The sequence below is a fragment of the Mustela putorius genome, unplaced genomic scaffold, assembly GCF_011764305.1.
Source record: "Mustela putorius furo isolate JIRA1106 unplaced genomic scaffold, ASM1176430v1.1 tig00003870_pilon_pilon_pilon, whole genome shotgun sequence".
In the NCBI taxonomy this organism is placed as follows: domain Eukaryota; kingdom Metazoa; phylum Chordata; class Mammalia; order Carnivora; family Mustelidae; genus Mustela; species Mustela putorius.
Genome location: NW_025422022.1, coordinates 5,352,064 through 5,379,381, shown reverse-complemented (window position 1 = coordinate 5,379,381; position 27,318 = coordinate 5,352,064). Strand labels below are relative to the sequence as shown.

Below are 27,318 nucleotides of genomic sequence, written 5' to 3'. Positions count from 1 at the left end.
ACAGTGCAGTTTCCGGTTATAACGAGTTCTAGGGTTTCCCTTTGGGAAGGAGTCACTGCGGGACAGATAGGTCGGCCGTCCTCCTGGATGCTGAAGACACCAGGAATGAAAACACGAAAGGGGTAGCCAGGAAGACTGTGAGCCAGGAACCAAATCTGCAGTGAACGGGGTCGGAGGAGAGAGTCACCTGGAAGAAGTTAGGTGACAGAAGTGGGTGGGTGACTAGCACCGAAAGAGTAATGGATGCCATACACAACACAATTGCTTGATGGTAGCTCGGGGTTTTGCAGGAGGAAGGGGGAGAGGTGGTTTGGAAGGAGCGATGGGGAACAAGGAAGCCACCTGCTTTACTTCCTGGCTCTAAGGGATTCAAGGTGTGAAAGGATAAAATGCTAACACTTGGGAGCTCCCGTGTTTCTGCTTGTATTAATTAAGCCAACGAAAGACATGTGTGCAAATCTTGTTTTGGACTCTCCTGGTAGCACAGGTGAAAAAGTCTGGGGAGTACGAGGCTGGGGGAGGATGGGGATAAAAGTCTGGTAATAGTAGATTATTAGAGAGAATCCCCGGACTTCTAGTGGTGAGTGAGTTTCACAGGACACAAAGCACAGGGAATGTCATCATGGAGGCCCTTGAGTGGCAAGCTAAGGAGTCTGCGTTTCACCTTGAACATGGTGGGCAAGGAGGGTATTGAGCAGCAAACTATCATGGTCAAAGGCAGGCTTTAGGAAAATTAACTGTCCAGGTATGTGAACAAAGGAGGCCCTTAGAAAACTACTGCAGTAGGCCAGGATTAAGGTCTGGTCAGAGTAGGAATATTCAGAATGGTGGACAGAAATGGAAGAAACCTGGTGGGTTTGAATTACCGGAGATAAAGGAAATGAGGGAACATGTGAAAGGTGAGCCTCATTTTTCAAGCTTAAGTGGTTGGGAGAAAAGGTTTTGAAGGGAAATGGATGATTTGGTATTTGGCAAACCCTGGTTCGAGGTTTAATAGTGGCTGACCCCAAGTCTGGAGCGGTGTAATGACAGGTGAGTCCCTGGGAGCTTCCGCTGTCACCAGATCAAGTGTAACTGCCTGGAGTTTCCCAAATTGAGGATAATCAAGGACCAAGCAGGATCCCAGGAAGCTAGCCAGTGATTCTCCTTAGCTTCCGATCGCCAGGGCAGAGCCAGGAATTTCAATCACCATATGCAATAAGGCACGTGTGCAGGTGTGAACGGTGAGGTGCCCAAGCCCAGGGGCTACCTCTCCGTCATTCCACAATGGGGGTCAGCCGGCGTAGGGGCGTCGTCCCTCCTCTTTATTACCTTAATGCAGGGGGTACTAGGGGGACACCAGCCAGTCTCTGGAGGATGAGCTCTGCGGGACTTGTTTAAAAAAGGTCACTTTGACCTTCTCTCCTCACCCCCAAGTTAAGGCAGGGCGGGGATAACAGGCCAGGGGTTCACTTGGAAGGCGGGTTTCAGCCCACCTCTGAGCACAGGCCCGGAATCAGACCTGAGGGCTGGCCAAGCATTTGACTCATTCAGGTGCGAGCCCCAGCACTTTTGCCCCAGCGCCTCCACTCTGCTGACCGCCGCTCTTTCCTTCCTTTGGCCCGAAATCCCTGGGGTCTTTGTGTGTGCGGCGGAGCGTAACGGACGCCGACACTCCGGTCTGTGGCTTCCCGGCCCGGCCTCTCCGGCCCTCCACCGGCCACCTTCCTCTGGGCTGAGCGGGCCCTGGGGTCGTGCCGCGGCGGGGACCACTCACCGTCCCCACTCTGGGCAGCGGGCGCGCGCCGACTGGCCTCCGCGGGGCAGCGGGCGCGCGCCGGGCGCGGGGCGGGGCGAGGAGGGGGCGCGGCCTCCGCGGGGCGGGGCGGGGCGCGGGGCGGCGCGCGGGGCGGGCTGCAGCGGGCGGGCGCCGCCGAGGGGGACCGGCCGCCGTGGCGAGAGCGCGCCAGCCCCGCCGTGATGCCCGCGCGCCCCGGACGCCTCCTCCCGCCGCTGCCCCGGCCGCTGGCCCTGGCCGCGCTGCCGCTGCTCCTGCTGCTCGGCGATGGCGGCGGCGGGCGCGGAGGCGCCTGGGCCCAGGAGCCGGGGGCGGCGGCGGCGGCGGCGGACGGGCCCCCCGCGGCGGACGGCGGGGACGGGCAGGACCCGCACGCCAAGCACCTGTACACGGCCGACATGTTCACGCACGGGATCCAGAGCGCCGCGCACTTCGTCATGTTCTTCGCGCCCTGGTAACTGGCCGCGCCGCTCTCCTCGCGGCCCCGCACCCTGCGCGCCGGGGGCGGCCGGGGCGGACCGAGCCGGGGGCCAGGGGGGTGCCGGGAGCCGCGGCCTGCCCGGGGGGCGCGGGGTGGGCTCGGGCCGGGGGCGTGGGCGCTCGCGGCTGACGTGGCGCAGGGCGGCCGGGGCGGTGCAGGAGGGGGCGGGCCCCGAGGGGACAGCCGGGAAAGGCCGTCCTGCCCCCGCTCCGGGTCCCCCCGCCCCCGACTCCCCGGACCCGGGGAAGGGCGGGTGGTGGCGTCGCCCTGTGGGGCCACCTCTCCGGTCCCCAGCCCCCAGCCCCGTCCCAAAGTTGTTGCGCCGGGCCGGAGGCGGCGGCCTGCGGGTGCGGCCGCGACCCGTGCGCCACGTGCGGCGGCCCCCGGCCACCGGGTTCCGGCCGGGGACGCGCGGAGGTCGGATTCCGTGCACTCGCTGCAGGGCAGATCCCTTGCACGAGGGATTAGTTGAGAAATAGAACTCGCAAAGGTGGGATTTCCTACTTCGTGTGTTCACGAGGTGGGAAGGGGTGGCCCAGGCAGAGGGGGGGTTCCTGTGCTACCCCGGGAAGCCGAGAGTAGTGCAAATGCCCGGGACCCCGAGGCAGCTCCGTGTGGACGGGGTGTGCTCTCGGGCTGCTCCGCTCTAGGCTGCCCTCTGGCACCTCCACCCCTCTGCTCTCTTGGGGCCTGGTCTTCTGGAAAGTGTGAGCTGAGCAGAGGGTTCCTCCTGCCTTGGTTCTCCGGTGGAGGCGTCAGTGTGGGCCTCCGTGCCAACACCGGAGGCCCCTTCCCTGGGAGTTGTCTTACGGGAAGGACTTCCTGACGTTTACACAAGCATAGGTAGTGCTTTCCTTCCAGGGCCTACATGCCCCGAAGTGCAGTTCGCGTGGGGCAGAGCAGAAAGCCAGTTCTAGGGCACAAGGCAGTTTGCAGGCTTATTGCAGCATTTGGCATTCTTCCCCATACCGGGAGAGAGGCTTAGGGAGATGTGGGAAAGGGATGTAGGAAGCAAGAGAAAGATGCCCAAGCAAAATGGCTTGTTCAGAAAATGTGCAGGTGGAAGTTGGAGGAAACTTTTTTTCTTTCTCTTTTTTTCATAGTGAGACTGTTACTGTATTTCAATTTGTTTGGAGTTATCAGGTCTGGGTCAGAGCTGTCATGTATTAACAGTGTTTCAGTGGGGTTCATTGTGTTTCAGCTGCCCAGGAACCAGCGAGACCGAGACCGGAAGGTTTAGGGCTACAGTGGTCTGGAAAATACTTTGTAGCACAAAAAACCCTGTTCCTTCCTTTTTTTTTTTTTTTTAAGATATTTATTTATTTATTTATTTGACAGAGATCACAAGTAAGCATAGAGGCAGGCAGCATTGCACTCCCCCACAATGAGAGAGGGGGAAGCAGGCTCCCCGTGGAGCTTCATCCCAGGACTCCAAGATCATGACCTGAGCTGAAGGCAGAGGCGTAACCCACTGAGCCACCCAGGTGCCCCCCAAAATCGTTCGTTCTTAATAGTTATTCTGTGAAGGGATATTCTGGGAGTACCTGTTTCAATTAAAATACACCAGTTAATTGGAGTGCCTTTCAGTGGGATAAGTCCATGGATTTTTTTTTCTTTATTTTTTAAAGAAAAACTGACCTGTAGATGTTTAAAGTCCATGCAGTGCCAATAAAGTTTTAATTTTGGAGTCTCAGTACCTGCTAGTCCTAGACCCAGTGGGGGACAGACTGGCAAACCCTGGGACTTGGTATTAAGGAACTTCCTTTTTAGATGGGTGCTCACAGAAAAATTACTTTTAAAGTTTTTGTTTGCTTCTTATTAGTCTGTTACAGAATAAACATGGCATTAAAAGTTAGAAGCTAAGAACAGATTGGAGCACAGATAGAATATGCTGTAGCCTACCCCTGGTCCTCATCTCTTTGCAGTTACCGTCTCTGGAGTATCGGGAGCCCACATGTGACTTAGGGGAGCAGGCGTGGCATGTAACGAATACCTGCCCTATATATTTTGCTCTGAACTTGGTAGATGTAACGTTGTCCTACTGCTGTGGATTTTGGGCTGACATCAGGCCACAGCTTCTGTCTGTCCAGTTGCAGGTCATGCTGAATCTGGTCACAATGAGGTCAAGGCTGGGGATACCTCCTTGGGAGGACCAGGTGGCTTTGCTCTATTACGTGGCCACAAAATGAGTTCAGCTACTGTCTCAGAGGTGCCACAAGGGTCCCAAACCAGAGCGCTGACTACATGGCACCTGTGGGTCGATCCATCACTAAGAAATTGCCAAACTGAGTCCCTTTCAGGCATGTGCTAGGTACTGGGAATACAGCTGTAAAAAGAACAATGCCGGTTTTCATGGCACTTGCACTATTTAAATTATATAACTTAATATATAACAATATAATTTACATGTAACATTGCTTTTCCCTCACTGTTATCTTCCAGAAAAGAGGGAATCATCCTGTATTTGAGTTTCTAATAAAGCAGGCATTTTCCTGGCTGGCCAGCAAAGTGCTGCACAGGGAAGCCACAGTAGCCGGAAGCAAACTTGTTCAGTGCTGGTAGTGGACGTCCACTGTCAGAAAAGAGGCAAAGAAAAAAGGAAAAAAGAGGCAAAGAAACTTAACAGTGATTTTCTTGAGAAGTTAGTCTGAGGACAGATTGACAGTTTTAAGTGTTGGGTGGTTTTTGTTTTTGTTTGTTTGTTTTGTTTGTGTTTTTTAAGGATTTTATTTATTTATTTGACACACAGAGAGAACACAAGTAGGCAGAGAGGCAGGCCGGGGTGGGGGTGGGGTGGGAGGGGTGGGGGGGGGTGGAGCAGGCTCCCCGCTGAGTAGAGAGCCTGATATGGGGCTTGATCCCAGGACCCTGAGACCATGAGCTGAGCTGAAGGCAGAGACTTAACCCACTGACCCACTCAGGCGCCCCTGGGTGTTCTTATAAGCAAGCACTTTAAAGATTACTTTAAAAAGCAATGTGGCAACTTTGTTACTTTGTAGACATCCTGAATATACACCAGGTGAATGAAAACAAACAACAACAATAGCAAAAAAAGAAAAAAAAAACACAATGTGCCATATAATTCTGTGACCGTACTTGAAGCTCGAGACAAGGTTTCCAGCACAGGCTCACACAGCCTCCAAATAGTGCATTGCAGATAGCTGATAATTAAAGAAGGTCATCAGTTATATGATTTAAAAAGTGGATTTAGTGATGGGAGAGATGCTGATGCTGTCAAGGAATGGGAAGAGTAGCAAAAAGCAAGAATTTCAAGTTAATATATTATTTTAAATGGTAGGTGATTTAAAAATGTACCGGTAAATCCAGAGTCAATATCCTAAGTATACATTTGGTGACATCAGACTTAGACGTTTGGGTAGCCATAGACCTTTCTAAATAATGCTTCTTAGAAAATGGAGAATTGAATGAACTTTTAGGTTGCCTTCCATTGCAGATACTTATTTAGTATAGAGAGTCCTGACTAAGAGGGAGCCATCATGGTGAGCAGTTGCTGCAGAAGAGGGGGGAGCCAGGGAGTTTTCTAGAAGAAGCAGAGCAGGGCACCAGACAGCCTTAGTCAGAGCTGACTTCTTGGAAGAAGTGACATCCAAACTAAACCGAGAGAGCAAACAGGAATTCGGCAAGTGGGTCTAGGGAGCGAGTGTCAGAGAGAGCAGGTACTGATCTCCAGGGGTAAGCCATGCTGTGGCCTTTCTAGAAAGCCCCACGTGGTATCATTTGGCTCTGGGCACACTGCCAGGGCAGGTGGGTGCAGGTGGGAGCACAAATGGGAGGGCAGCGGGGGCTAGAGCAAGGCGCGTGGTGGGCACAGGACCTTGCTGAGCTTCGGTTTCCTGCTGAGAACCTTGCAGGGGCTCCCTGGGGGATCTGAGGCAGGGGAGTGCGTTGTGTCCCGAAGGTGAGCCGTCCTTCCCTGCGGCAGAGGGAAGAAAGGTCCGGGTGGGGCCGCGCCTCTGAGCCGGGACTCAGCGTGCTCGCTCCCCTTGTTCCAGGTGTGGACACTGCCAGCGGCTGCAGCCCACTTGGAATGACCTGGGAGACAAGTACAACAGCATGGAGGACGCCAAGGTCTACGTGGCCAAAGTGGACTGCACCGCCGACTCAGACGTGTGCTCCGCGCAGGGGGTGCGAGGGTACCCCACGTAAGTGGGCAGGGCCCTGGGCCCTGCATCGCCTGGCTCTCCACGGCCGTCTGCCAGCCCCTCTCGGCCAAGGAAAGTTCACGCTAAACTTGGTCTCTTGTTTTGTAGTTCCGAGCAGGGAGGAGATGATAAATTGAAGCGCCCGGTCCCTGTTGTTAGGGCAAGAGCATTTTTCGCACTGTCTTTCCTCCTTCTGCTTTGCTTGGAAAAAGCCTTTCATTAATCAGTGTTGGGTTTTCCTATTTATAAGGAATGTGTTTGTGTGACAAAAATGGCAGCCTCCTTGGTGTCCTGTCAGGTGTGACATTCACCCCTCAACGCGATGAGCGTACCGTGTCATCAGTTTTAAGTTTTGGGTCACTCTGTTATCCTTAAGCATCCTTCCTGGAGTAATTTCCCATGTGACGAGCGCAGGGGCCGTTTCTGTTGGAAAGAAAGTTGACAAAGTAGGATCCAGAAGTTCTGACAAGCGATGCTTCTTACTCCCTTGACAGTTAAATTCTTTAGTTTTAAGGGATAGAAATTGAAACTGGCTTGAGAAGCAAAAGAGGGGATCAATTAGAAGGCCATGGAAGAAGGTCTGAGACTCAGTTCCCTGAGTTTGGGGGCCTTTCTTTCCCATACCTTCCTTAAGGTGACATAACTCTCCAACTCTGTATCTGTCTGCTATCGTGGAGGGCTTGGGCTCACCACTGAATGGCCCCGCTTGGATGGAGTGTTCGTTCCAGAAACACTTGTGCCCAGAGAGGAGGGCAGCAGCCCCTCTCTGGCCACAAGGCGAGTGTTAAAGAGAAGGGCCCTTCTCCTGAACAGGGAAGATGATGTTCCCAAAAGGAGGTTGGCCACTGTAACTCCCAAACTTTTTGTTCAAACTGATGAACGGGGTAAATTCTTATAAACCTGGACCTGTCTTCAAACCCGAGAGGCAGCACAGAAAAGGGGAAGGAGCTCTGGGCTGGAACCTAGAAGCCATGTCTGAAACCCAGCTCTGCTGGTGGCTTATCGTGCAGCCCTGGCCACGCGGTTTAACCTGAGTCTAAAGGAGGATGTTGGTCCATGATTTCACGGTACGTGAAATAGCACATTTGCAAACACTGATCTGAGCATACCCAGTAAATGTTAAGGCCTTCCTTAACATTTGGAAATTTGGCATTTTCGTAAAGGACACTGCAGTTCTTGGTTTTTGGTGACTGCTGCTAATCTGGGTGCCATCATTCAGATCAGATCAGATCACTAGAGAGAAAATTTTGTACCAAGTGTACCAACCCTGGAGGTATGATTGTTCTGTGCTTCACAGCCTCGCCTCTAAAGGAGACTCAGCTCAGACAAGGAAGCCATCAGTGAGTCGTGGGGCCAGGTGAGGAGATAGAGGTTTGCCTGCTGAGAGCCTGTTGCTTTCAAAGTGCAGGGACAACTGAGATGGTCGGCTGTCGTGTCCACTCTTAAGTAGCCGGCCATAGTGGCCATGTGGCGTATGCCACCAGCCACACCACTCGGAAGCAAGACAGCACTTGGGATAGGCTGAGAAGGCCAAGTGGTAGCGGGCATCCGAAGGCGCGGCAGAAGGCTCCACCTGGACCCGGTCATAGGAGCTGTCTGGCTGCAACATCAGTTACTGCACAGATGTTTTCCACAGGTGTTAAAGATTTTATTCATTTATTTGAGAGAGAGAGAGAGAGAGCTCGCATTCAGGGGGAGGAGCAGAGGAGAGGGACAAGCAGACAGACTCTGTGCTGAGCACAGAGCCTGCTGCGGGGCTCGATCTCATGACCCTGAGATCTTGACTGGAGCCAAAATCAAGGGTGGGGCGCTCCACTGACTGAGCCACCCAGGTGCCCTGTTATTCACAGATTTTAAAAGAGCCACACTGAGTCATGTGTCCTGATTTAGAAGATACGGTCTCCAGGAACACCGTGCACTGGTTTTGTGTCCTTATACAGAACTGCAGTGCACTCACACGACACTGAACATTGTTGGGGAAGGAACCTCTGTGACCCTCCAGCCCTGTACAAGTGCCCTAGAACAGGTTTTTCTCCTCGAATGCAGGAGGCAGGGCATGCTGCAGTGGAACACGTCCGTTGGGGTGTTCATGTACTGACCTGTAGGAGCTTCTGCTACCCGTGGCGCGGGGCCCGTCTTGGGGAGGCGCATCAGATGATGAACGCGGAGATGACGAATTCGGATGCCTAAGCACGCCCTGTGGAGTCACCGGCTCCTTTAACTGAAACACAGGATTGCACAGGGAGGGAATTTGGGTTCTCACGTTCCTGGGGAGGTTCAGTGTGCTTTGAGGTCACCGTTGTTGAGCTGGTAAAGGAGTCTGCATCCTCTGGGGAAACCGAGCCAGGCAGGCCAGAGGAGGTTTGCTGCCGGTGCCGACCCAAGCGCACACACCAGGTGGCTGAAGAGAACAGAAATTTTTTGTCTCACAGCTTGGGAGGCCAGCAGCCCAGCGTCGCGGCATCTGCAGAGCCGTAACCCCTTCGAAACCCAGAGGGGAGTCCTTTCTTGCCTCTCCCTAGTGTCTAGTGGGGGCTGCACCCCGTCCTCTGTCCTCATGGGGCTGTCTTTCTCAGTGCGTGTCTCTCTACTTGGCCAAAATTTCCCCTTTTCCTAGGGACCCCTGACTAGGGCCCGCCCTGATAGCCTCATTGTCACCTGCTTACTTCTCTAAAGATCCTGTTTCCAAATAAGGCTACACTGAGAGGGACAGGAGGCTGGGACTTCAACAGATCTGCTTCAGGGGACACAAATCAGCCAGTAACACCACCTCCTCTGTGGTGCTAGGACCTTGATCACAGGTTTCCAGAGTGACCCACACATGGAGGTGTTCTCTCCCGCAGTCTCCTTGAAAGACAAACAGATCACCAGGGAAAGCAGACTCCCATGTGGAAGTTTGGGGCTGTCCTTAGGGTGTAGACCCTGTGGCCATCCCCCCATCACCTTCTTTAGCCCATCCACAGTGAGGATTGGGGCCAGATGCCCTGATCAGGTGGGAAGGTCTGCGAAGAGAACCCTAATTCTATCCCTAGGCTCTGTGAACTGAAGGAGGTTTGGGCAGGCTGGAAAGATTTCTAGTCCAACAAGAAGAGATTTTAAAACATTGTTTATTTGTGTGTTGCTCAGTTCTGATTTGGTCACACACCTGACCTGTGACTAAATTAGAAAAAGTCACAGGTTAGGTTTCCAGCATTTAAATGTTCACAGAGAAATGGGGAATGAGGATTGTGTGTGTGTTTTTTTTAAGAGTTTTATTTATTTATTTGACAGAGATCACAAGTAGGCAGAGAGGCAGGCAGAGAGAGAGGAAGGGAAGCAGGCTTCCTGCTAAGCAGAGAGCCTGATACAGGGCTTGATCCCAAGACCCTGGCTCGATCCCAGGACCCTGGGATTATGACCTGAGCCAAAGGCAGAGGCTTTAACCCACTGAGCCACCCAGGCGCCCCGGGGAACGAGTTTGATAGTGCTGGTCCTTCCGAGTGTTTTGAGGGTTCTGCTCCTTTTCCACTCTGGTTGGGGAGGTGCCCACTGGAAGAGAGACAGTGGCTGGGGGTGGGGGGGGTTGTGTGCATGAAACATCTCCTAGCTCTCTGTGAGCATAAGCTTTCCAGAGCTTCCCGAGGCCTCAGGGGCGGGTGTGAGCTTTCGTAATCGTGAGATCATGCTTCCCAGTCACTCAGAGTTTTAAAGTTCGTCAAGTTTCAGGTGTTCTTGTTGGACTGGCTAGAGTTTGGCTTTTTGTTAGGGTTGTAAAGGTAAAAGTTACTGAGGAATCAGGGCCTCTGTTCTTCACTGGAGGCCCAATAGGCATCCCCTAAGTCTATCACAGGATATGGTTTTGGTGGGGGCAGGGGGGTGAGGCCTGGGAGCCTGTGATGCTTTATTCCAGCCCCTGCACTGATTTTCATGCATAGCACAAACCTCCTTTTTTTTTTTTTTTAAATATTTATTTATTTATTTATTTGCCAAAGAGAGAGAGAGGGAGATCACAAGTAGACAGGAGGAAAGTGGGGGGAGGCAGGCAGGGAGAAAAGGGGGGGAAGCAGGCCCCCTGCTGAGCAGAGAGCCCGATGCGGGGCTCCATCCTGGGATCCTGAGATCATGACCTGTGCCGAAGGCAGAGGTTTAAGCCACTGAGCCACCCAGGCGCCCCACAAACCTTCATTTTTAAGATCTTTGGAGAGCAAAGCGCACGGCTCCGATCTCTGCATGTCTTGACTTCTGACCGCGGCTACCGCACCCCAAGCTGCCGACGTGCACCATGTGCCACAGGCAGGGAGGGGTGATGTCAACGCACAGCTGGCCAGAGAACGCTAGTCTGTGTGTCATTTCCTCCGTCAGGAGCCCTGTGTTCCCGCCATCCTTGACACCTTCTGTCAGGTCTGATCTGGAGCGTGTTTCTCCATTACCAGGGGCAGGGTACAGGGTACAGGATCCGGAAGTGTAGTGTCGGCCTCAGGCAGAGTGTTCTGCTCGAGCACTGAAGGAAGTGCTCCGTATCCGATGTGCAGATACCGTCTGAGGCTAATACATGATGAAAAGAAGATTCCTTCTCTGTGGGGAATGCATAGACCACCCTAACCAATGTCAAGGCTATTCTCAAAAGCTGGAAATGTAAATTCTCGCAGAACCTGGATATTCTCGTTTTATATGACAAGATATATCTTGTCTTATAAGATAGGATGGCCTGGGAATACATTTATTGTACAACAGTGCTATTTCTAGTACAGTTTTGCTTTTTTAACAAATGCAGAATGTAAGAACTTCTAAACTCTAGGAAGGATGGCAAACAACCAGCAGGGAGAAGCTCGCAAGGCCTGTTCCCCGAATGCACTTGGGGTTTTGTTCATGGTCTCATAGACTTGACATGTTCTGCTCACTCTTATTTTTCTTGAGTAAGGGAAGAAACTTTTTAAAAGTGTGGGAGTAAGTGGATATGTGTTCTCCTCTTTCTTCAAGTTCTAGTGCAGGGGGCAGGTCTGTGCCTGGCCGCAGTGCTCTGACTGCATCCCAACGGGACGGCGCCGTCTACGCAGACCCCTCTGACCGGTTGAAAAATCTGCTCTGTCTTGTCCTTTTTCGCCTTTTAGCTTGAAGTTTTTCAAGCCTGGCCAAGAAGCTGTGAAGTATCAGGGGCCTCGAGACTTCCAGGCGCTGGAGAACTGGATGCTGCAGACGCTGAACGAGGTGCCCGCGGTGAGTGCACGTGAGGCCTCCCGGCGCCCGCCCTCTCCCTTCCCTCATTTCTCCGCACTCCAGGGGGACAGAGAGGCCAGTTCAGGTGAAAACTTAAGGCTCCCATTTCAAAGCAACTTTATATTCGTTTAGAACTAATTGACATTTGTAAGTAAAAATGAACTATTTCCCCTTCCAGTTTTTGTTTACTGTGGTAAAATACATGATACCAAACTGGTGATCTTAGCCATTTTTTAAATGTAGAGATTCAGGGTATGAACTCGGGTGCATTCACCCCATGAGCGGCCATTCCCAGGCCTCTTTTCACCACGTAGAACTCAAACCCTGTCCCCTCTGAACACCAGTCCCCCCTCACCGTGCCCCCAGCCCCCCACAACCACTCCGTCTACTTTTGGTCTCTTGTTTCTACTGTTTGCATACCTCAGTGGAAAAAGATGACCTGTTAGGAAGGTTTTTATTATGGAAATATTCAAAGATGCATAAATGTAGAAAGAAGAGTATGCGTGATGTATGAATGAGGAGGAGGAGGGTAATGAAGATGGCCCCGTGTGCCGCTCCCCTGACGGGTCTCCCGTCCTGCCGACCTTGTGCCGTCTTACTGGCCCTCCTGGCCCTCGTGTGGTGGCAGAGTCAGCCCTCGGAGACTGTCATTTGTGACTGTCCCAGTGCACGTCTCACAGATACACACTTACTACTTGTTAAACTGACAGTTAAGTACTTGTTAACTACTTGTTAACTGACAGTTAACTACTTGTTAACTAACATCAGTCTCTGTGCCACATGTATACAGTTGGCACTAGTTCTTGAGCGTCACAGGTTGACTTGGGGCCAAGGCCAGGCCTAAGCCCGAACTCCAGTCCAGGCCAACCTCAGCCCTCTCTTGCCTCCACGAGCTGTACCACAGCGTGACCCCCTCCTTTTCGCCTGGACTCTCAGTCCCCGAGGTGCTCACTGGCTTTGCCGAGCATGTCATCGAATAAATACCCCTGGTGCTCTCAGAGTCTTCGTGGCCCTCCCTGCACGGGGGTGGGGGGGCAGGTAATGATACCAGGAAATGGCGGAGACTTTGATTTCTGAGGTACTGTTTAAAGACGTGGCTGTGTGTAGAAGGTTACTAAGAACATTGTATAATCCTCTCCCTCAGATTAACGTCGGGAGTCTTAGTTTTGTCACACATCGTTATGGTCGTAAACCCTTAAGTGTCCCTCCGTGTGTGGTGCCTTCTACTCAATGCAGAGTGCTCAGGCCCATGGAGGCTGGGTTGGGACGGACGGTTCGTGGCCGTGTGTTGATTAGGGCCTGGGAGGTTGACCAGTGTCCCATGCTGGGTGATTCAGATGAAACGGTGAGAGCATCTGACGTCTCTCCGTGTTATCTCAGTGGAACAGTTGAGTCAGGCCGCTCTGTCGGGTGAGGTAGGCACTCCTGCCTTGAAGGGGCTCCGTGCCCATGTGCAGTTCCAGCAGGTTCTGGGGGCCTCTGCTGCTACTGGAGTCACTTCCCAGGTGACCGTGTGGTCCCTTGCCCCCCTCCCCCACATTCTGTGTAGAGGTCATGGTTCATCAGAAACCCACCTGCTACTCGGGTGTCATTTTCCCTCTAACTGCGTGGCACTGTGTGAGTGTGGAGCAGAGACTTATCTAATTTTAGGTAACAGGGAAAACCACAGACCTCTCAGAGAGTCGATTTGCATCTTTGTCACGGCAAGACAGTTACATGAGCAGGTGGAACTTTCATATAGATTTAAACTACACATTGTTTCCTCTGTGAAATTGTTCTCTGATTGGAGGATGCCAATTTTAAAGAGGGGTTAATAGTCTCAAAAGAACCTTTCAAGATACACTTATTTATTTATTTTTTTTGTCAGTATTTTTTTCTACCAAAAAGCCAGCCTTCTGTGATGACTTTATTCGGGAAACAAGTTGCCAGTATCAGGATGGCAGAAGGCGTTCATATGGAGGCCCAAGCTCCCCTTTTGGGTGGTGGCAGCCCCACTGCAGGCTAGGAAGGGCTGAGGGGAAGGGTTGTGTCCCCTCAGGCGGAAGGGACGTGGCTGCGTTGGATCCCCGTGTCAGCAGTAGAGATCTCCCACAATTGCTGGAAACAGCGGCAATGTGCCTGATTGGAGGAAAGTTCAAACACTCAAACCTGATCCTGCAAACCGAAAATTCTTTCCAAAGAACTTGCTTTTTATTGTATGTGGAAACTTTTTAAAAAGTTCTTCATCTCTATATGTACCTAAGTAACTTGATGATGTTGTATATGGATATAGGATAAATTTAGATTACCTTCCTCGTGTTGTGGCAATATTAAAGAAGCTCAAAAGAAGATCCACTACTTCCAACTTTAAGATTGCCCTATTTGTTTCTGTATTTTTTTCTTAAACGGTTAGTCATATAAACATGGTTCATTTGACAAACAATATTTTTATATGTTACATCTTTATATTGATAGTATTTTATATTGTCATGTGGGTTTGCCACAATTCCACTCTTCTCTGTCAATGGATAGTTAGGTTATTTATAATTTTTTAATCAGAGATACATAAGGAACATGTAAATCTTTGAAAAAGACATTATTTTCCTATTTTTGGGTGATGTTTTTAGAATCTGTTACTGGACATGAAATTGCAATGCAAAGGGAAAGAGAAAAGGCGGACTTCTTTTATGGCTGTTGATGAATATTGCCTGGTCACTTTCTTAAGAATCTGTAAGCTGATATGGTCAGCAGCAGGGTGAGAGTGTGTCCGTGTCTGTGCCTGTGTGCTTGTATCTGTAACATACTACATTATTGCCACGGCGGTCGGGCTGCCCCGGTACGAGCCACAGGGCCCAGGAAGTGATCTGTCCCCTCAGAGCTGTACATGAGCACTTTAACAATGAAAAATATGGAAAGCCCTTTGATTATCTTACAAAAGGTGACATGGAGTGTCTTACCTTCTGGGAACTCACTGACTGCTCACCTAGTCACCATTCTGTTGGGCATCTTTTTGTGGAAGTCCCTAGCACTTTGCAAGTCTCTACAGGCCCAGAGCTGCATGAACATCTTCCTGGTGCTTTCTGATTACAGCTCTGCACAGCTTTGAGCTGTCGGCACTTTTAAACTTTTAATGGTTTAATTGGGATATTCTTTTTTTTTTTTTTTTTTTTAAGATTTTATTTGAGAGAGAGAGTGTGCATGTGCCCACATGAGTGGGGAGGAGAGGGAGAAGCAGGGCTCGATCCCAAGGCCCCGGGATCCTGACCAGAGCTAAAGGCAGGCACTTAACTGACTGAGCTACCCAGGCGCCCCAATATTCTTTTTCAGAGAAACATGAGCTGCCAGATATAAATTTAGTAACCTACATCCATGGGTCTGTAGCAAAATGGTGATTGTGTGATCTTTTTGTCACCCTTGAGTCGCTTTGGCTGGAGGCCACAGCTGTGGAGCTGCGCGGTCGGGAGTCACGTGGTACTGTGGTGACCGTCCAGCTGCACACGACGGGGCCCGCTTAGATGCTGGCAGAAGCGTCCTTTGAAAAGCCGTTTCTCACTCCCGTGTTGCGGGTCTGTCCCGGCCTCCGTGGTGTGAACTAAGGAGTGCAGCCCTGTGCTTCTCTGGCACTGCCTGCCGGGCGCCTGCCTTGTCCTCCTTCCCGCCCCGCTCGTCCCTTTACCAGCCCTTCACGGTCTCATCACCCACCTGCTGTGTGCACCAAGCGCACCGGGCCCTCCCCTCCGCTGACGCTTCTATATCTGCGGGAGCTGCAGCCCGCCAGGGACTTCATCCTGCGTTCCCCGTGGAATCTGAGGTCACACTGTAAACAACAGGACAGTGTGCCTTTGTGGGCTGGGCCTGCCCTTTTGGTTTGCCTGCTCTGTTCGGTTGGGCTTAAGGGCAGCAGAGGGCAGGTTGGGGTGGGGATGGCGGTCACCGGCTGTCTTGAGAACCGGTCCCTGGGTGAGGCTGCTAAGGGGCTTCTTGCCGAAGGGTCCAGAGCCCTGAGAGTCCATTCCTGCCTTGGGTTCCCTCAACACAGCAGCATCCCACAAAGGTTTGATGTAGTCCGATGAGGAAGGAGATCTGTAGAAGGTTCTAGACGGACACAGGTTACCTCCTCGGTGGGTTTCACTCTGCCTTTGCATACAAACCCAATGACTGTTGTTTTGTTTCTCCCTGTTAGACACCAGAGCCAGAAGCAGAACCGCCCAGAGCCCCTGAGCGCAAGCAGGGACTTTATGAGCTGTCAGCGAGCAACTTTGAGCTGCACGTGTCGCAAGGTATGTTGGGTGACTCTCACGGCTGTTCCTGGCAGGAGACACACCTCTCAGAACGACTGACCGTTCACCACTGCTCAGTTTGCTGGGCTTTTCCTTGATAGCACTCGCGGGCCCTCGGATGACATCTGTGGCACTGAGCCATGGTTTCTGTCTTCGAGACCCATGAACATCCTTGTGCAGAGCTTTTCCTCTTGGAAAGGATTTCTCCTTTCATCTGTGTCCTTCAAGAAATGCCAGTTTTAGTGTTAGCCAAAGCCTTGGGTTGTGGAAAGCTCACAAATGAGCAGGCACCCTGAATTTGTACACCAGCTGGACAGTGCGTCCTTGGATAGGAACGAGTTTATTTATATTAACGTGAATCATACACTTACTGCCCTGGGGCAGAAACAAAAGCTTCTCTTACATATTTAACTTAGAATTTAGCGGGACCATTGTAACTTGTGAATGCATTTACAGTTAAAATATTTTTCTGTATCACATCTCTTTTTTTTGAAAACGGTCCCCTAAAAATCAAAATGATCTACATACAATCTGTAACATAAGCGGTAAGTAGGTCCTTTGGTCACACATTTCTGGACAGTTGGCTCAGCACTGACTGACTTGAAAGCAGATTCAGCTTCTTTCCTGATCTCTATTCTCAAATGCTGCCACGGAGGGAAATCCTCCCAGAAGACTGGTTTGGAAGCATCGCGAAAAGGGTTTAAACGTGTGCCTGGCCTTGTGACTTCATAGCACTGTGAGTCGAGACCTACCACACTCAGGGTCCACAAGAGTGTCTGTGATGCTGTCAGCGTGTTCCCTGCGAGTCGAAGGTTGTTATTCAGACCAGGGCGCCGACGGTGGAGTTTTGGGGTGTTTTCCCCAATAGGGGATTACCCCACAAGCCCAGATGGGTCCCTCCCTAAGCAAGTCACACGTGAAGGGTGGATTGTTGAAGCGCCACCTTGAGCTGCTCGCAGGAGACTCTGTCCTCAGGAAGCGACAGTTGCCGCCCGCGCTCACAGCTGTCCCGCTCCTCTAGTCGGTCCTTCCCAGACCTCCCAACCCCACCTCCCAGCACAGGGTTAGTCAGGGCTCTGCCTGTCCCAAGAGACATGGCTTCAGCCTTGCAGATCAGTTGCTCATTTTTTGAATCAAGTTTTCACCATTTCCCTTAAATGAGTCCCCACTGTGGTGAGTGTGTGGCGTGGCAGTGTCCTGGGAGCACGGATCCCGTTTTGGTGCTTGCTGGTTTGTTCCCTCCCCAGGCACAGCCTCATTCGGGTCTGGTCTCAGCCTGACATCTTTTAGGCCATCGGCTGGTCAAGGTAGAACAGCCTAGAAAAAATCTTCAGTATCCAGATAATGATTTTGTGTGGGTTTGTGTTTTGTTCTTCTAGCCAAGGGAGTGTTACTCAGGTTTTAAAACCTTCTGTTTTATTGTCAAGTAAAACACAGATACAGAAAACAAACACAGAGCTTAGTGAATTGTGATGGAGTGGTTGCTCTGTAACCACGGTCCGGTTCAGGGACTAAAACTGCCAGCCTCCCCTCCCCTGTCCAGGTCCCAGCCGGCCTGCCCTCAGGGAGGCGGTGTCCTGGACTCTGTGGAAACCACTCCTCCCTGTGTCATTCACCGTCCCAGTGTGCATTCCCAACACTACAGTTTACTTTGGTCGTTCACATACATCTCTCTGGGGTCCCAGTCTACGCGTTCCCCCAGCATCTCTTTTTCTTCCGTGCATCCTGGTGGCTGAGCGCGTGGGTTGTCGGACCTGTAGAATTCCCAGTCTGGACTTGTCCAGTTGTGTCTCCGTGGTGCGCTTAAGTACGTTTCCCTCAGTCCGTTCATTCACTAGGGTTGCCAGATGCTGCTGTTCTATGAAAACCTTCTTCCTTCATTGTTTTAAGGAGAGAGACTTGCTCTCACGTATCAGCTGGTTTTCCAGTGGCGCAGTTTACGCAGGACACATGGGATCATCGCCCGAGCCTTCCCCGTTGTTGCCCGTTCTTCAAATACTGCGTTGGTTCCCTATTGTCCTCCAGAGATGGCAAAGTAGATTTTGTTTTGAGGATCCCTGTGAACTCACAGATACAGACCTATTCGACTGAGTCACGTTTTGCCAGTTAAAGGGTCCGCACTGACGCTGGCAGGGGGACAAAGATGAGATGCTTCCACTCAGTCTCTAGTAAGGGATGACCTCAGTTACCTCCTTTTCCCTTCTCTGCCCGGGCTCTCCGTGAAGGCGACCACTTTATCAAGTTCTTCGCTCCGTGGTGTGGTCACTGCAAAGCTCTGGCTCCAACCTGGGAGCAGCTGGCCCTGGGCCTTGAACATTCTGAAACTGTCAAGATTGGCAAGGTAAGTGAAAGCCCTTATTAAACTGGAAATAGACCGCCTTTGGCTGGATTAATTAGCAGAGTAGCCCATTATTCATTCTGTGTGCAAAGTCGCAAACTTGATTTATTAATTCCATTTAGTGTGCCACTTGATAATTCATTTCACCTTCACAGATGGCAGCCTGGTTTCAAATGTGCTGGCTTTTCCACAGCCTAAAGATAAATTATGGCTCTGGCTTCTTTGTTTATTTTGAAGCAATGGCCAATTCTGAATTGGCAGCCCCAGAGCCGTTTCTGCAAAGATATGGGGCACAGCCTGTGAATGTTCACTGGCCGGACTTGGAGGACATCCACGTTTGACCTCACCCAAGAGCTGTCACCTGGAGGAGCCCCGGCTCCGTGCTCACAGAGGCCTGCACAAGCCGCCCCCCTCCAGTGAGCCCCAGCTTTCCCTGCTGCCCGGGAGTCTTTCCAGCTTTCCCCACTTTGCAGAGAGAAGCCAGGAGTGGTGTCTAACAACTTCTGTATAAGTGGATTTTCTGGAAATATCCAGAGCAGCTCCTGGGCCATCAAACACTTTTAATCTCACCCAGCCTTTGGCACCCACCAGACATCCAGGCATGGGTTTCCTTTTACAAAAATCTCATTTTTTACTTTGCCAAAGGGCTGATTTGTATACAGAAGTAATGCTGCGTGTCCAGGAACTGCACTGAGTGAGATGCTCTGCCCAGTGCAGGGAGATGGTCAAGAGTGTGAGCTCAGGAACCGCGTAGACCTGCCCGGCCAGCCTGCGGCCGCTTCTCCACACCCCAGTCTCCGCCTTTGCACAATCACAGGGAGACCTGACTGGTGGTGTGTGGTGTGGATGAAAGTCAGGGTCCTAGTAAGACGGTTGGCATGGATCAAATTCCTGGTCAGTTCTAATAGTTGTTGTGAGTTCAGCGGATTTTCACTGTTTTCACTGTTGCCTGTTAAGTACTTCCTATTACGTGTTCTAGTTACGCATGTGGTACTTTTTTATTTATTGAACATTTCATGGAAGGAGTCATAATTTTCTTGTCCTCTATCTTCTCAATTCCTTGTATCCTTAAATTATTTTTTGAATTTTTATGGGAGATTATCTCCAGCTTATGTCAGTAACGGTTTCTCATAGAGTCAGGCATGAGCAGACACAGTCTGCCCATCCGGGCTGTGGCCCTTCATCTCTGGGCACGCCTGTGGCCAGGTTAGATGGGACCCTGGAATGCCCCCCACCCAGATTCGAGATTTCCCTTTAATACTTTAACTGCTGACTTCCAGTCTTACATGTGAACGTGGTATTTCTATCCTACTTCGAAGACATGGCGAAGAACAACTGAGTGTCCCACATAGCTGATCTTAATGCCAGTAGGAGATGAAGAAGAAGTGACTTAGGATAAAGTGTTTCATGAAAGTGTTGAACAAGCAGAATCTTGATGAGATTTAAATGAAATAAATTTAAAAAGCTGCCATAGTTGGTAAATTGAGCTAACAGAATTAAGAACGTCTTATCATCCTAATTTGACATTTTTTCAGTTGTCTTGATACCAAATACTCCTATTTAAAATTGACTTCTTGCTTCTACTCGATTCCAAAACTCCCCAAGTTTGGGCGCGAGAGGACACAGGCTAGCCTTGGCGTGGGCCTCGGTCGCACACGACCAGGCTTCCACTGCGGCGAGAGCAGGGGTGGGGGGCTCCTCTCCGCCCGCTGTTAACCAGCTCCAGGCAGAATGTGACTTCCTAAACATGAGCATTTTTAGGTGAGCTGAGTACGTCATTTCTCTAAAGGACATTTCATCCCCTGCCCCCTTAGCTCAGTGTCATCTGGGCTGGCTTTTAGGGAGTCTCTCCCCAGACTGCACCCTTGGGGGGGTGGTGCCGCAAGCACCAACGTACGTGAGGTACGTGAGGTCTGGAGTGTCCAGTAACCCGCGTGTCAGGAAGCTTCTTGAGGAAACAAACGGTGAATGTGGTCTTACTTTGTCTTTAGGTTGATTGTACACAGCACTATGAACTCTGTTCGGGAAACCAAGTTCGTGGCTATCCTACTCTTCTGTGGTTCCGAGACGGACAAAAGGTACGTCTTCAGGTTGTGGTGTGGAGAGCTGGCCTCTCTCTTAGTCCAAGTGGGCTGTGGCGAGATGCCCGTGTGGACTGCTGGGCACTGGTTTAAAGGCAGACATAATATTGGAACAAAAGTGTCTTTCTCTTACTTGATAAGATTTGGGTAGTTGACAAAACCCGTCAGTCATCCTGCTGTTTTGACACATTTCAGTTGGCTCAAGTGAGCACTAGAATAATCCAGAATGACCTTTGAGTGGGGTTAACGCCGGCTTCCAGTAAGGGGCTCACTTGTGCCCCGATCCGGCCCTGGCCGATGGTCTGCCGCTGGCCTGCTGGAGCGGGCTCCGGCTTCGTGACCAGATCCCTGCAGAAGACAGGTGCTGTAGCTGTCACCAAAGCAAAAATGTTTGCTTTGCTGTCTGCACCCTCGTGTGTAAATCTGAGCGTGCAGACGTGGCACGGTTCACACCCCCACCAGGGAGACACCTGAGGGAGGTCTCACATGGGCGCGCGGGCTGGGACGAGGTTTGAGTGAGAGCAGTAGGTGTACTGATTGACCGCATTTTCATGTGGCTCTTCCCTTGGACAGATTGACCAGTACAAAGGAAAGCGGGATTTGGAGTCCCTGCGGGAGTACGTGGATTCCCAGCTGCAGAGCACAGAGCCGGAGGCCCCAGAGAACGTCCAGCCTTCAGAGGCCCCGGCGCCGGCCCCTGAGCCTGTGGCCCAGGTGGGTGCCTGTTGCGGTCAGGAGGGCCAGCCGTGGCCCCCGGAGGGCACTGCCCTCTCGTGCTTTGGGCCGCGCGACAACAGGGGGTCTGGCTGCGGCCGACTTTAACACGTGAAGTTTCCTTCAGCCACTTTCACACGCTAGTAAGGTCTAAACCAAGGGGCGTCTCTGAAATAGATGTGAGACCCATCCTAAGAGCATTTGGTGGCAGAAGCTCTGGGAAGCTCATCCCTTTGATTGGTAACCACTGTACTTGAGGGCGTTTGCTGGGAAAGTTGGCTGCTGTCCGGTAGCCTCCCACCCCCGCTTCTGTTTGTTTCCATCCCCTGCTGTGGTAATTGGACTTGAACCCTGGGTGAGGCCCCGGGCGATCTGCTGCAGCGAGGATGGTGCCCCAGAACCGAGAGGTAACTTGGCCTAGCGGGTTTCTTTTGTTGAGGCAGGCAGTCTGCATTCAGAGAGCAGAAGGTTCTAGACTCACGAGTGCATTTATTGAGCATGTTTCAGGCACTGTCCCTGGCCACCAGGAAACCAAAGCAAATAAGAAGGGGGCTGAGTCTGCTGGGGCAGACACAGGAGAATGCACGCAAGCGGGTCCCCAGGTGTGTGTGCCTGGCTGGTCGCAGTGGGCTGAGAGAGCTGGGGGCAGACGGGTGGGAAGTGTGGCCAAGAGCCAAAAGGGGAATTGGTGTTTGCCGGAGAGTCAAGGCTTGTCCAGTAGAGGAGGGAGCGTGAGCAGAAGCACGTGGTGTGACTCAGCCGGACACGTTTGGGGCGGGGGCCGGCAGTCGGGTGGAGTGCGCGGGAAGAGGAGGACGAGGGGTGCCGTGCCGCAGGCCAGAGCCGAGGCGTAGGACGCGGGTCTTGGAGGACGTGGTCGGCCAGCCAAGGATTCTGACCTTCGCCCTGTACTTACTGGGAGCCAGTGGGGGCCTTTGACCGATTTGCATTTTAGATGCCTGCCTGGCGGAAAGAGATGGAAAACCAGTGTATTAGGCCAACAGGATGAGGAGACACCCCGAATGGAGGCTGTGGTCGCGGTAGAGGGGCAGAGGCAGGAAGCTTACGGAGCCCCACTCTCCTGCGCGCAGTCGGGAAGGTGGCCTCTGAGGGGAGAACGGGGGCTCCGGCAGACCTAGTGGGCGCTGGGACCAGCGGGGAGAGAAGCGCTGGGGCGAGGAGGCAGGCTGGGAGTGCAGGTTCTGGGTTGTTGACTTTCAGGGCTGTGGTGGCAGCGGGTGGGGAGGGCTGCTGGCCAGTTAAATGGGCTCCGGAGCCGACACCCGCAGGTGTGTGTCTGCAGTCCGGTGGGCGGTGGAGGCCAAGGCTGAAGCCGTGCGTGGAAAGGTCGTTCTTTAGAGAAAGTCAAAATAACGTCTTTCCAGGAAAACTGTGCTTGGTGGCCTCGCTGAGAACTGTAGGCCTGTTTATCGTTATTTCCGGAACAGGATATTCACGTTGCTCCTTCCATTTCTATAACTACACAACATAGCAGGCCACGTTCATAGCTGGGACACCAGGAGGGCGTCGGCAAAGAAGGGGGCAGTGTGCCCTGGTACCCCAGGGCCAGCGCAGTGAGCGTGACCCCTCAGCATGTGCTTAACAGATCCTGACTTGCTGGGGCCATCGTTCCCTGAGCGCTGGTGGTTTGGAATCGGAAAAAATCGAGTCATCTACCCCATCCTGGAGTGGGAACAGTCATGGGCCTCCTCGACCCCACAGCCCGTCCCTTAGTGGGATTCTTAGGTGGGGGAACTACTTGGGCATTCGTTCGAAGGGGAAGTTCTGGTTTAAGAAGCAAACAAACGATTTTGTAGTAGCTGTGACCACATGTGTTAGGGGAGCATGTGTGTCATGGTGGCTCTGAAGGGCGTCCCAGATTGAATATAATTCTGCCCTATGGGGGTTTGCCTCACACACAGACCAGTTTCTGTTAGTTTTCCAGCACGAAGTAGGTTTTTCAGTGAGCGTGGTGTCATGTTTCTGGACATAAAGACGGATGGTGGTGCGCTGCCGCGGCCCTCGGCGGCTTTGCCTCCCCGTCGCTGCCACGCGTTCCTCGATGCCGGACTCGAGGGGAGCAGGCCTGGTACGTTTAGCCACGTGGTAAATCCTCACGGTCTTGCTCTTGGGAGACAGTCGCAAATCCGTTTTTGGAGAAACACGTGGATGTAATTCTGTGAAGGACCGTCAAGACCAGATTGCCTTAGAGCGCACGGCCCCGTGGCACCTTCCCCCGTCACCCTCCAGCCAGAGCAGAGATGAACGGTTTGCACATTCCCTCTGAACTCAAAGACAGAACGCAGCCTGGGATGGGTGGCACACACGTCCTCGCCTGTGGCTGGGCGGCCGTCAGCTGGAGGTCAGCACACAGAGAAGGTCACTTTTACAGATCGCTGCGCTGGGAGAGCAGGTGGCAGATAGCTGGGGAGATCGCGTGTGCTGCTGCGTGGGGGTCTCGGACTCTTCCTGTCGGTGCGGGAGGCTCCGAGCCCAGGGCTGCACAGCCCCCTGCTCCCAACCCTGGGGCCCCAGACAGCGGCAGCTGCACCTGAACCCGCTCAGGCTGGCCGAGGGCAGTGCTGGCCTGGGTCCCGCCACCTTCTCGAAGCATCTCCTGGGCTCAGGACCTGGGGAGCCTCTGATGACTCACGGGCCCTTCTTGTGTGGCTTGTGATATGTGAGTTGTGTATTTTTGTGTGACCTTACATGACAGCATTTTAAAAAGATTACGGATTTATATTTCTGCCACCCCAAAGCATGGCCCTGCCCTGCTCTAAGTGATGCAGGTTTGCCCCGGCTTTTCCCTTCCTTGCAGGGCACTGTGTTGGCACTCACGGAAAAGAACTTCGAGGACACCATTGCAGAAGGAATAACCTTCGTTAAGTTTTATGCTCCGTGGTAAGTGTCTGTTTAATTAGAAACTACTCCACCCCAGTGTGCTCGAGTCCATCACCATCTCCCCCTCATCGGCCTGCACTCTAGTCTTGGTGTTGGGCAGATGCTACGTTTACACGTGGGTTCTGTCGTAGGAAATAAGAAAAGGGGGTTGTTTGTGCCTCTGTTTCACTCGGTTGAGGTTTGGTTTGGTGGTATTCATAAACAGTTATTTATGGAGAATGAGTCAGTGTATTTTAAAGTCCAGTGTGTTTGGGGAAAACATGAACATGGAGAGTTAGGATGGCCATATAAAACTTGAATTTTGTGGTATCTGTCATTTCCCAAGTAGACTGATTTTTTTTGGTTAACTAACCACGAACATCATGATGTAGCTTTGCTTCTTAGTCTCTTGGACCTTGTCGAGAAGCTGAGCAGAGGTCTGGTGGGGCCGTTCCGTGCATTCCCCAGTTACCAGAACCTTCGGGCCTGTGGTTCTCAGGGACCAGAGCGTACAGAGGGAGGACACCCAGTTTGTGACCAGGGCTACCTGAAGTCGATGGCGGGTGCCGAGACTTACACGGCTGTCACTCTGCATGCCCTTTCTTTCCTTTGAAGCTCAGTTTTCTCAGCAGTCAAATGGGAAGAATGCCTTGTCTTCACAAACAATCCACTTACAAGAGCAGAGGCTCAAGGAGAGTGTGAGGTTCTGTTTCTAAGCAGACACAAGTAAGCTCCTCTACAGCTGGTGCCACTCAGTGTTCAGGAGAAACCACAGTGGCAGAGACAAGTCAGTGAGCACCTAACTCCCACGCTTTGTCAGTGTTTATCCTTAAAGGATAGAAACAGGTGGATGCCTGGGGGGCTCATTCAATTAATCGGCTGCCTTCAGCTCAGGTCATGATCGCAGGGTCCCGGGATCGAGCCCTGCATCGGGCTCTCTGCTCACAAGGAGCCTGCTTCTCCCTCTGCCTCCGCGTGCTCTCTTATCTCGCTGCCAAATAAATCAATAAAATCTTAAAAAAAAGGCGGGGGTTGCAGTCAATTAAGCATCTGACTTTTGCTTTCAACTCAGGTCATGATCTCAGGGTTGTGAGATCAAGTCCCATGCTGGGCTCTGTACACAGCAGGGATCTGCTTGGGATGCTCGCCCTGTCTCTGCCCCTCCCCCTGCTTGCTCTCTTTCTAAAGTAAATCTTTAAAGAAAAATAGGAACACTACTCAGTGATGTTTTAAAATCTATTATTTTCTATTTTTTAATAAAACCCTGACGCTATATGGATCAAGTAGTGGGTAGGAGGACGGGTGCTCAGGGAAGCTTTTACGTTGTCTTAAAATTTCAAGACCGTAGCGATCAATTCTAAAATGAAGCATTTTTTAAAAAATGCGTGGAGTTGGTTTTGCATCCTGTCCATCACCTTGTGCTCATGTTGTGTCTGATTCATTTGTAGGCCAGTTAGCTCTGGTCACCACTTCCTGGACAGGGTCTCAGAATCTCAACTTGTTTCCAGACCAGTTTGCTTCTACTAGGTTATCCAAAAGTCTACTTCGGACTGACTTTGAATTCCTTGTTTGGGACAGAGAAGGAGAAAACATCAGTGCACCCAGTGGGAGAATGTGATGTTTTATAAATTCCTGTGCCATTGGCGACCGCCTCCCACAGAGACAGGGCTGGGCTTGGCAGTGACTCTGGGTGAGGGAGCGGGACCCAGGACTCCACTGTGCCGGCATTGTTCCCTTCCCAGGTGTGGGCACTGTAAGAATCTGGCCCCGACGTGGGAGGAGCTGTCCAGGAAGGAATTCCCTGGTCTGGCAGAGGTCAAGATCGCCGAGGTGGACTGCACTGCCGAGCGGAACATTTGCAGCAAGCACTCGGTGGGTACATGTGGCTGGAAGGCCTCCCCGGGGGCTGAGCGGGGCGGGGGGGGGGGCACCCACAGGGAGCGGTCCTCTGGGCCCCACCCAGCGACCATCACTGCCCCCGGCTTCTCCAGTGTTCCTCCTGTCCTCTTGAAGCTCTTGCTTTGTTCTCATCTTGAAGAGCAAAAGTGATGCTCTGTCGAAGGAGAGGCTTTCCCTTCCCATTAGCCGTCCGCCGCTCACTGGGGATTTGAGGTCTTGCCGTCCGCACGGAAGCCTGGGCAGTAATGAGCGTCCGGGCTTGGGGACAGGGTGCCACCTCCACGGCCTCTCTGGCTGGCCCAGCAGTCCGCCGACCTCAGCCTTCGTCTCAAGCCCCCGAGTGGCTTATTTTTCAGACGTAAGCCTGTGTTCTAGAATCCCTGGTCGAATAAGGGAAACGGTTGAACTTCCTCCTGAAAGGGCCGTCCCAGCAAGCGAGCCTGTGCTTGGGTCTTTCTGTTTAACTTCTGCTGCCTCCGGAGCTGATAGCACAATCTGAGCACCCAAAAGATTGCAATTTACGTTTTTACTTTTGCATTGTTTTCTGAAATCCCTGTGAGGCTCTGGCGCTTCTTACCTCATTCACTTGAGAATAGACTTAGGGGCGCCTGGGTGCTCAATGGGTCGAGCATCTGACTCTGGATTGCAGCTCAGGGCCTGATCTCAGGATCGAGCCCCACCTTGGGCTCCACATTCAGCATGGAGTCTGCTTGCAAGTGCATGTTCTCTTAATAAATAAAATATTTAGGAAAAAAAAAAAAAGAGGCTAGATGTAGCATGGACATTTACTTCTCACTAGAAGCTGCCCTTTTTCGGGTTCCTTAACGTCTCAGAAAAGAAGTTCATTGTTGCTGTTGCACTGGAAAATGCGTGTTCTCAAGGCTGTTGCTGCCAAGCAGTGCGGCCCACGGAGTGCCTGGGTGGCACCACCATTTCTTGTCAGAAATGCAGTCTTAGGCCCCGGCTGGACCTGCTGCATCAGAACGTGCCTGTTCACCGGGGCCCCAGGTGATGGCCTGTGCAAGAAAGCCCCAGAAGCTCTCCTTTTGGGGCAAGTCCTTCCTTTGACACTGATCTCGAATGTGCTTTTGGATGGGAAAGTGAGGAGCCCCAAGGCTTTGCTTCTTTGTACTTTTCAAATGGTCTGTACCTTTTAAAAATTTAACCATAGACTTTCCTGGTCGCAACTTGAGGAGTTTCTCTGGTTTTACTTAAGAAGCAATTTGTGTATGGCCTGGACCACTGGTCTTCATACTTCTGTTTTTTTGGTTTTTTTTTTTGAAGGTACGAGGCTATCCCACACTGTTGCTTTTCCGCGGAGGGCAGAAGGTCAGCGAGCACAACGGAGGCAGAGACCTTGACTCGCTGCAGCACTTTGTCCTCCGGCAGGCCAGGGACGAGCTGTAGCACCCGCTCTCCAGTTGCCCGGCCTTGCACACCCCGGCTGCTGGAGCCGAGTCATGCAGGTGTTGTGGACTCTCACGTGGTGGTTTTTCAGAGAGCTGAATGTACTAAACTTGCGGTATCTTC

The 27,318-nt window shown here is 52.1% G+C and overlaps 1 protein-coding gene across 1 annotated transcript; it reads left to right on the top strand.

The window, feature by feature from the left end:
* The first annotated feature begins 1,913 nt into the window (after positions 1-1,913).
* On the top strand, positions 1,914-27,318 carry TXNDC5 (thioredoxin domain containing 5). Its single transcript, XM_045067021.1, has 10 exons — positions 1,914-2,231; positions 6,272-6,421; positions 11,512-11,617; positions 15,780-15,876; positions 18,102-18,217; positions 20,206-20,292; positions 20,869-21,009; positions 23,828-23,910; positions 25,632-25,761; positions 27,073-27,318. The coding sequence occupies exons 1-10, from the start codon at positions 1,960-1,962 to the stop codon at positions 27,193-27,195; spliced, it is 1,305 nt and encodes a 434-aa protein (XP_044922956.1). The 5' UTR covers positions 1,914-1,959; the 3' UTR covers positions 27,196-27,318.

Bases quoted from the DNA above. Each gene is read 5' to 3' on its own strand.
- TXNDC5 (XM_045067021.1), top strand. From the start codon at position 1,960: ATGCCCGCGCGCCCCGGACGCCTCCTCCCGCCGCTGCCCCGGCCGCTG. The intron at 6,422-11,511 runs GTAAGTGGGCAG...TTCGCCTTTTAG, and splicing joins GGGGTGCGAGGGTACCCCAC to CTTGAAGTTTTTCAAGCCTG. The intron at 23,911-25,631 runs GTAAGTGTCTGT...TTCCCTTCCCAG, and splicing joins GTTAAGTTTTATGCTCCGTG to GTGTGGGCACTGTAAGAATC.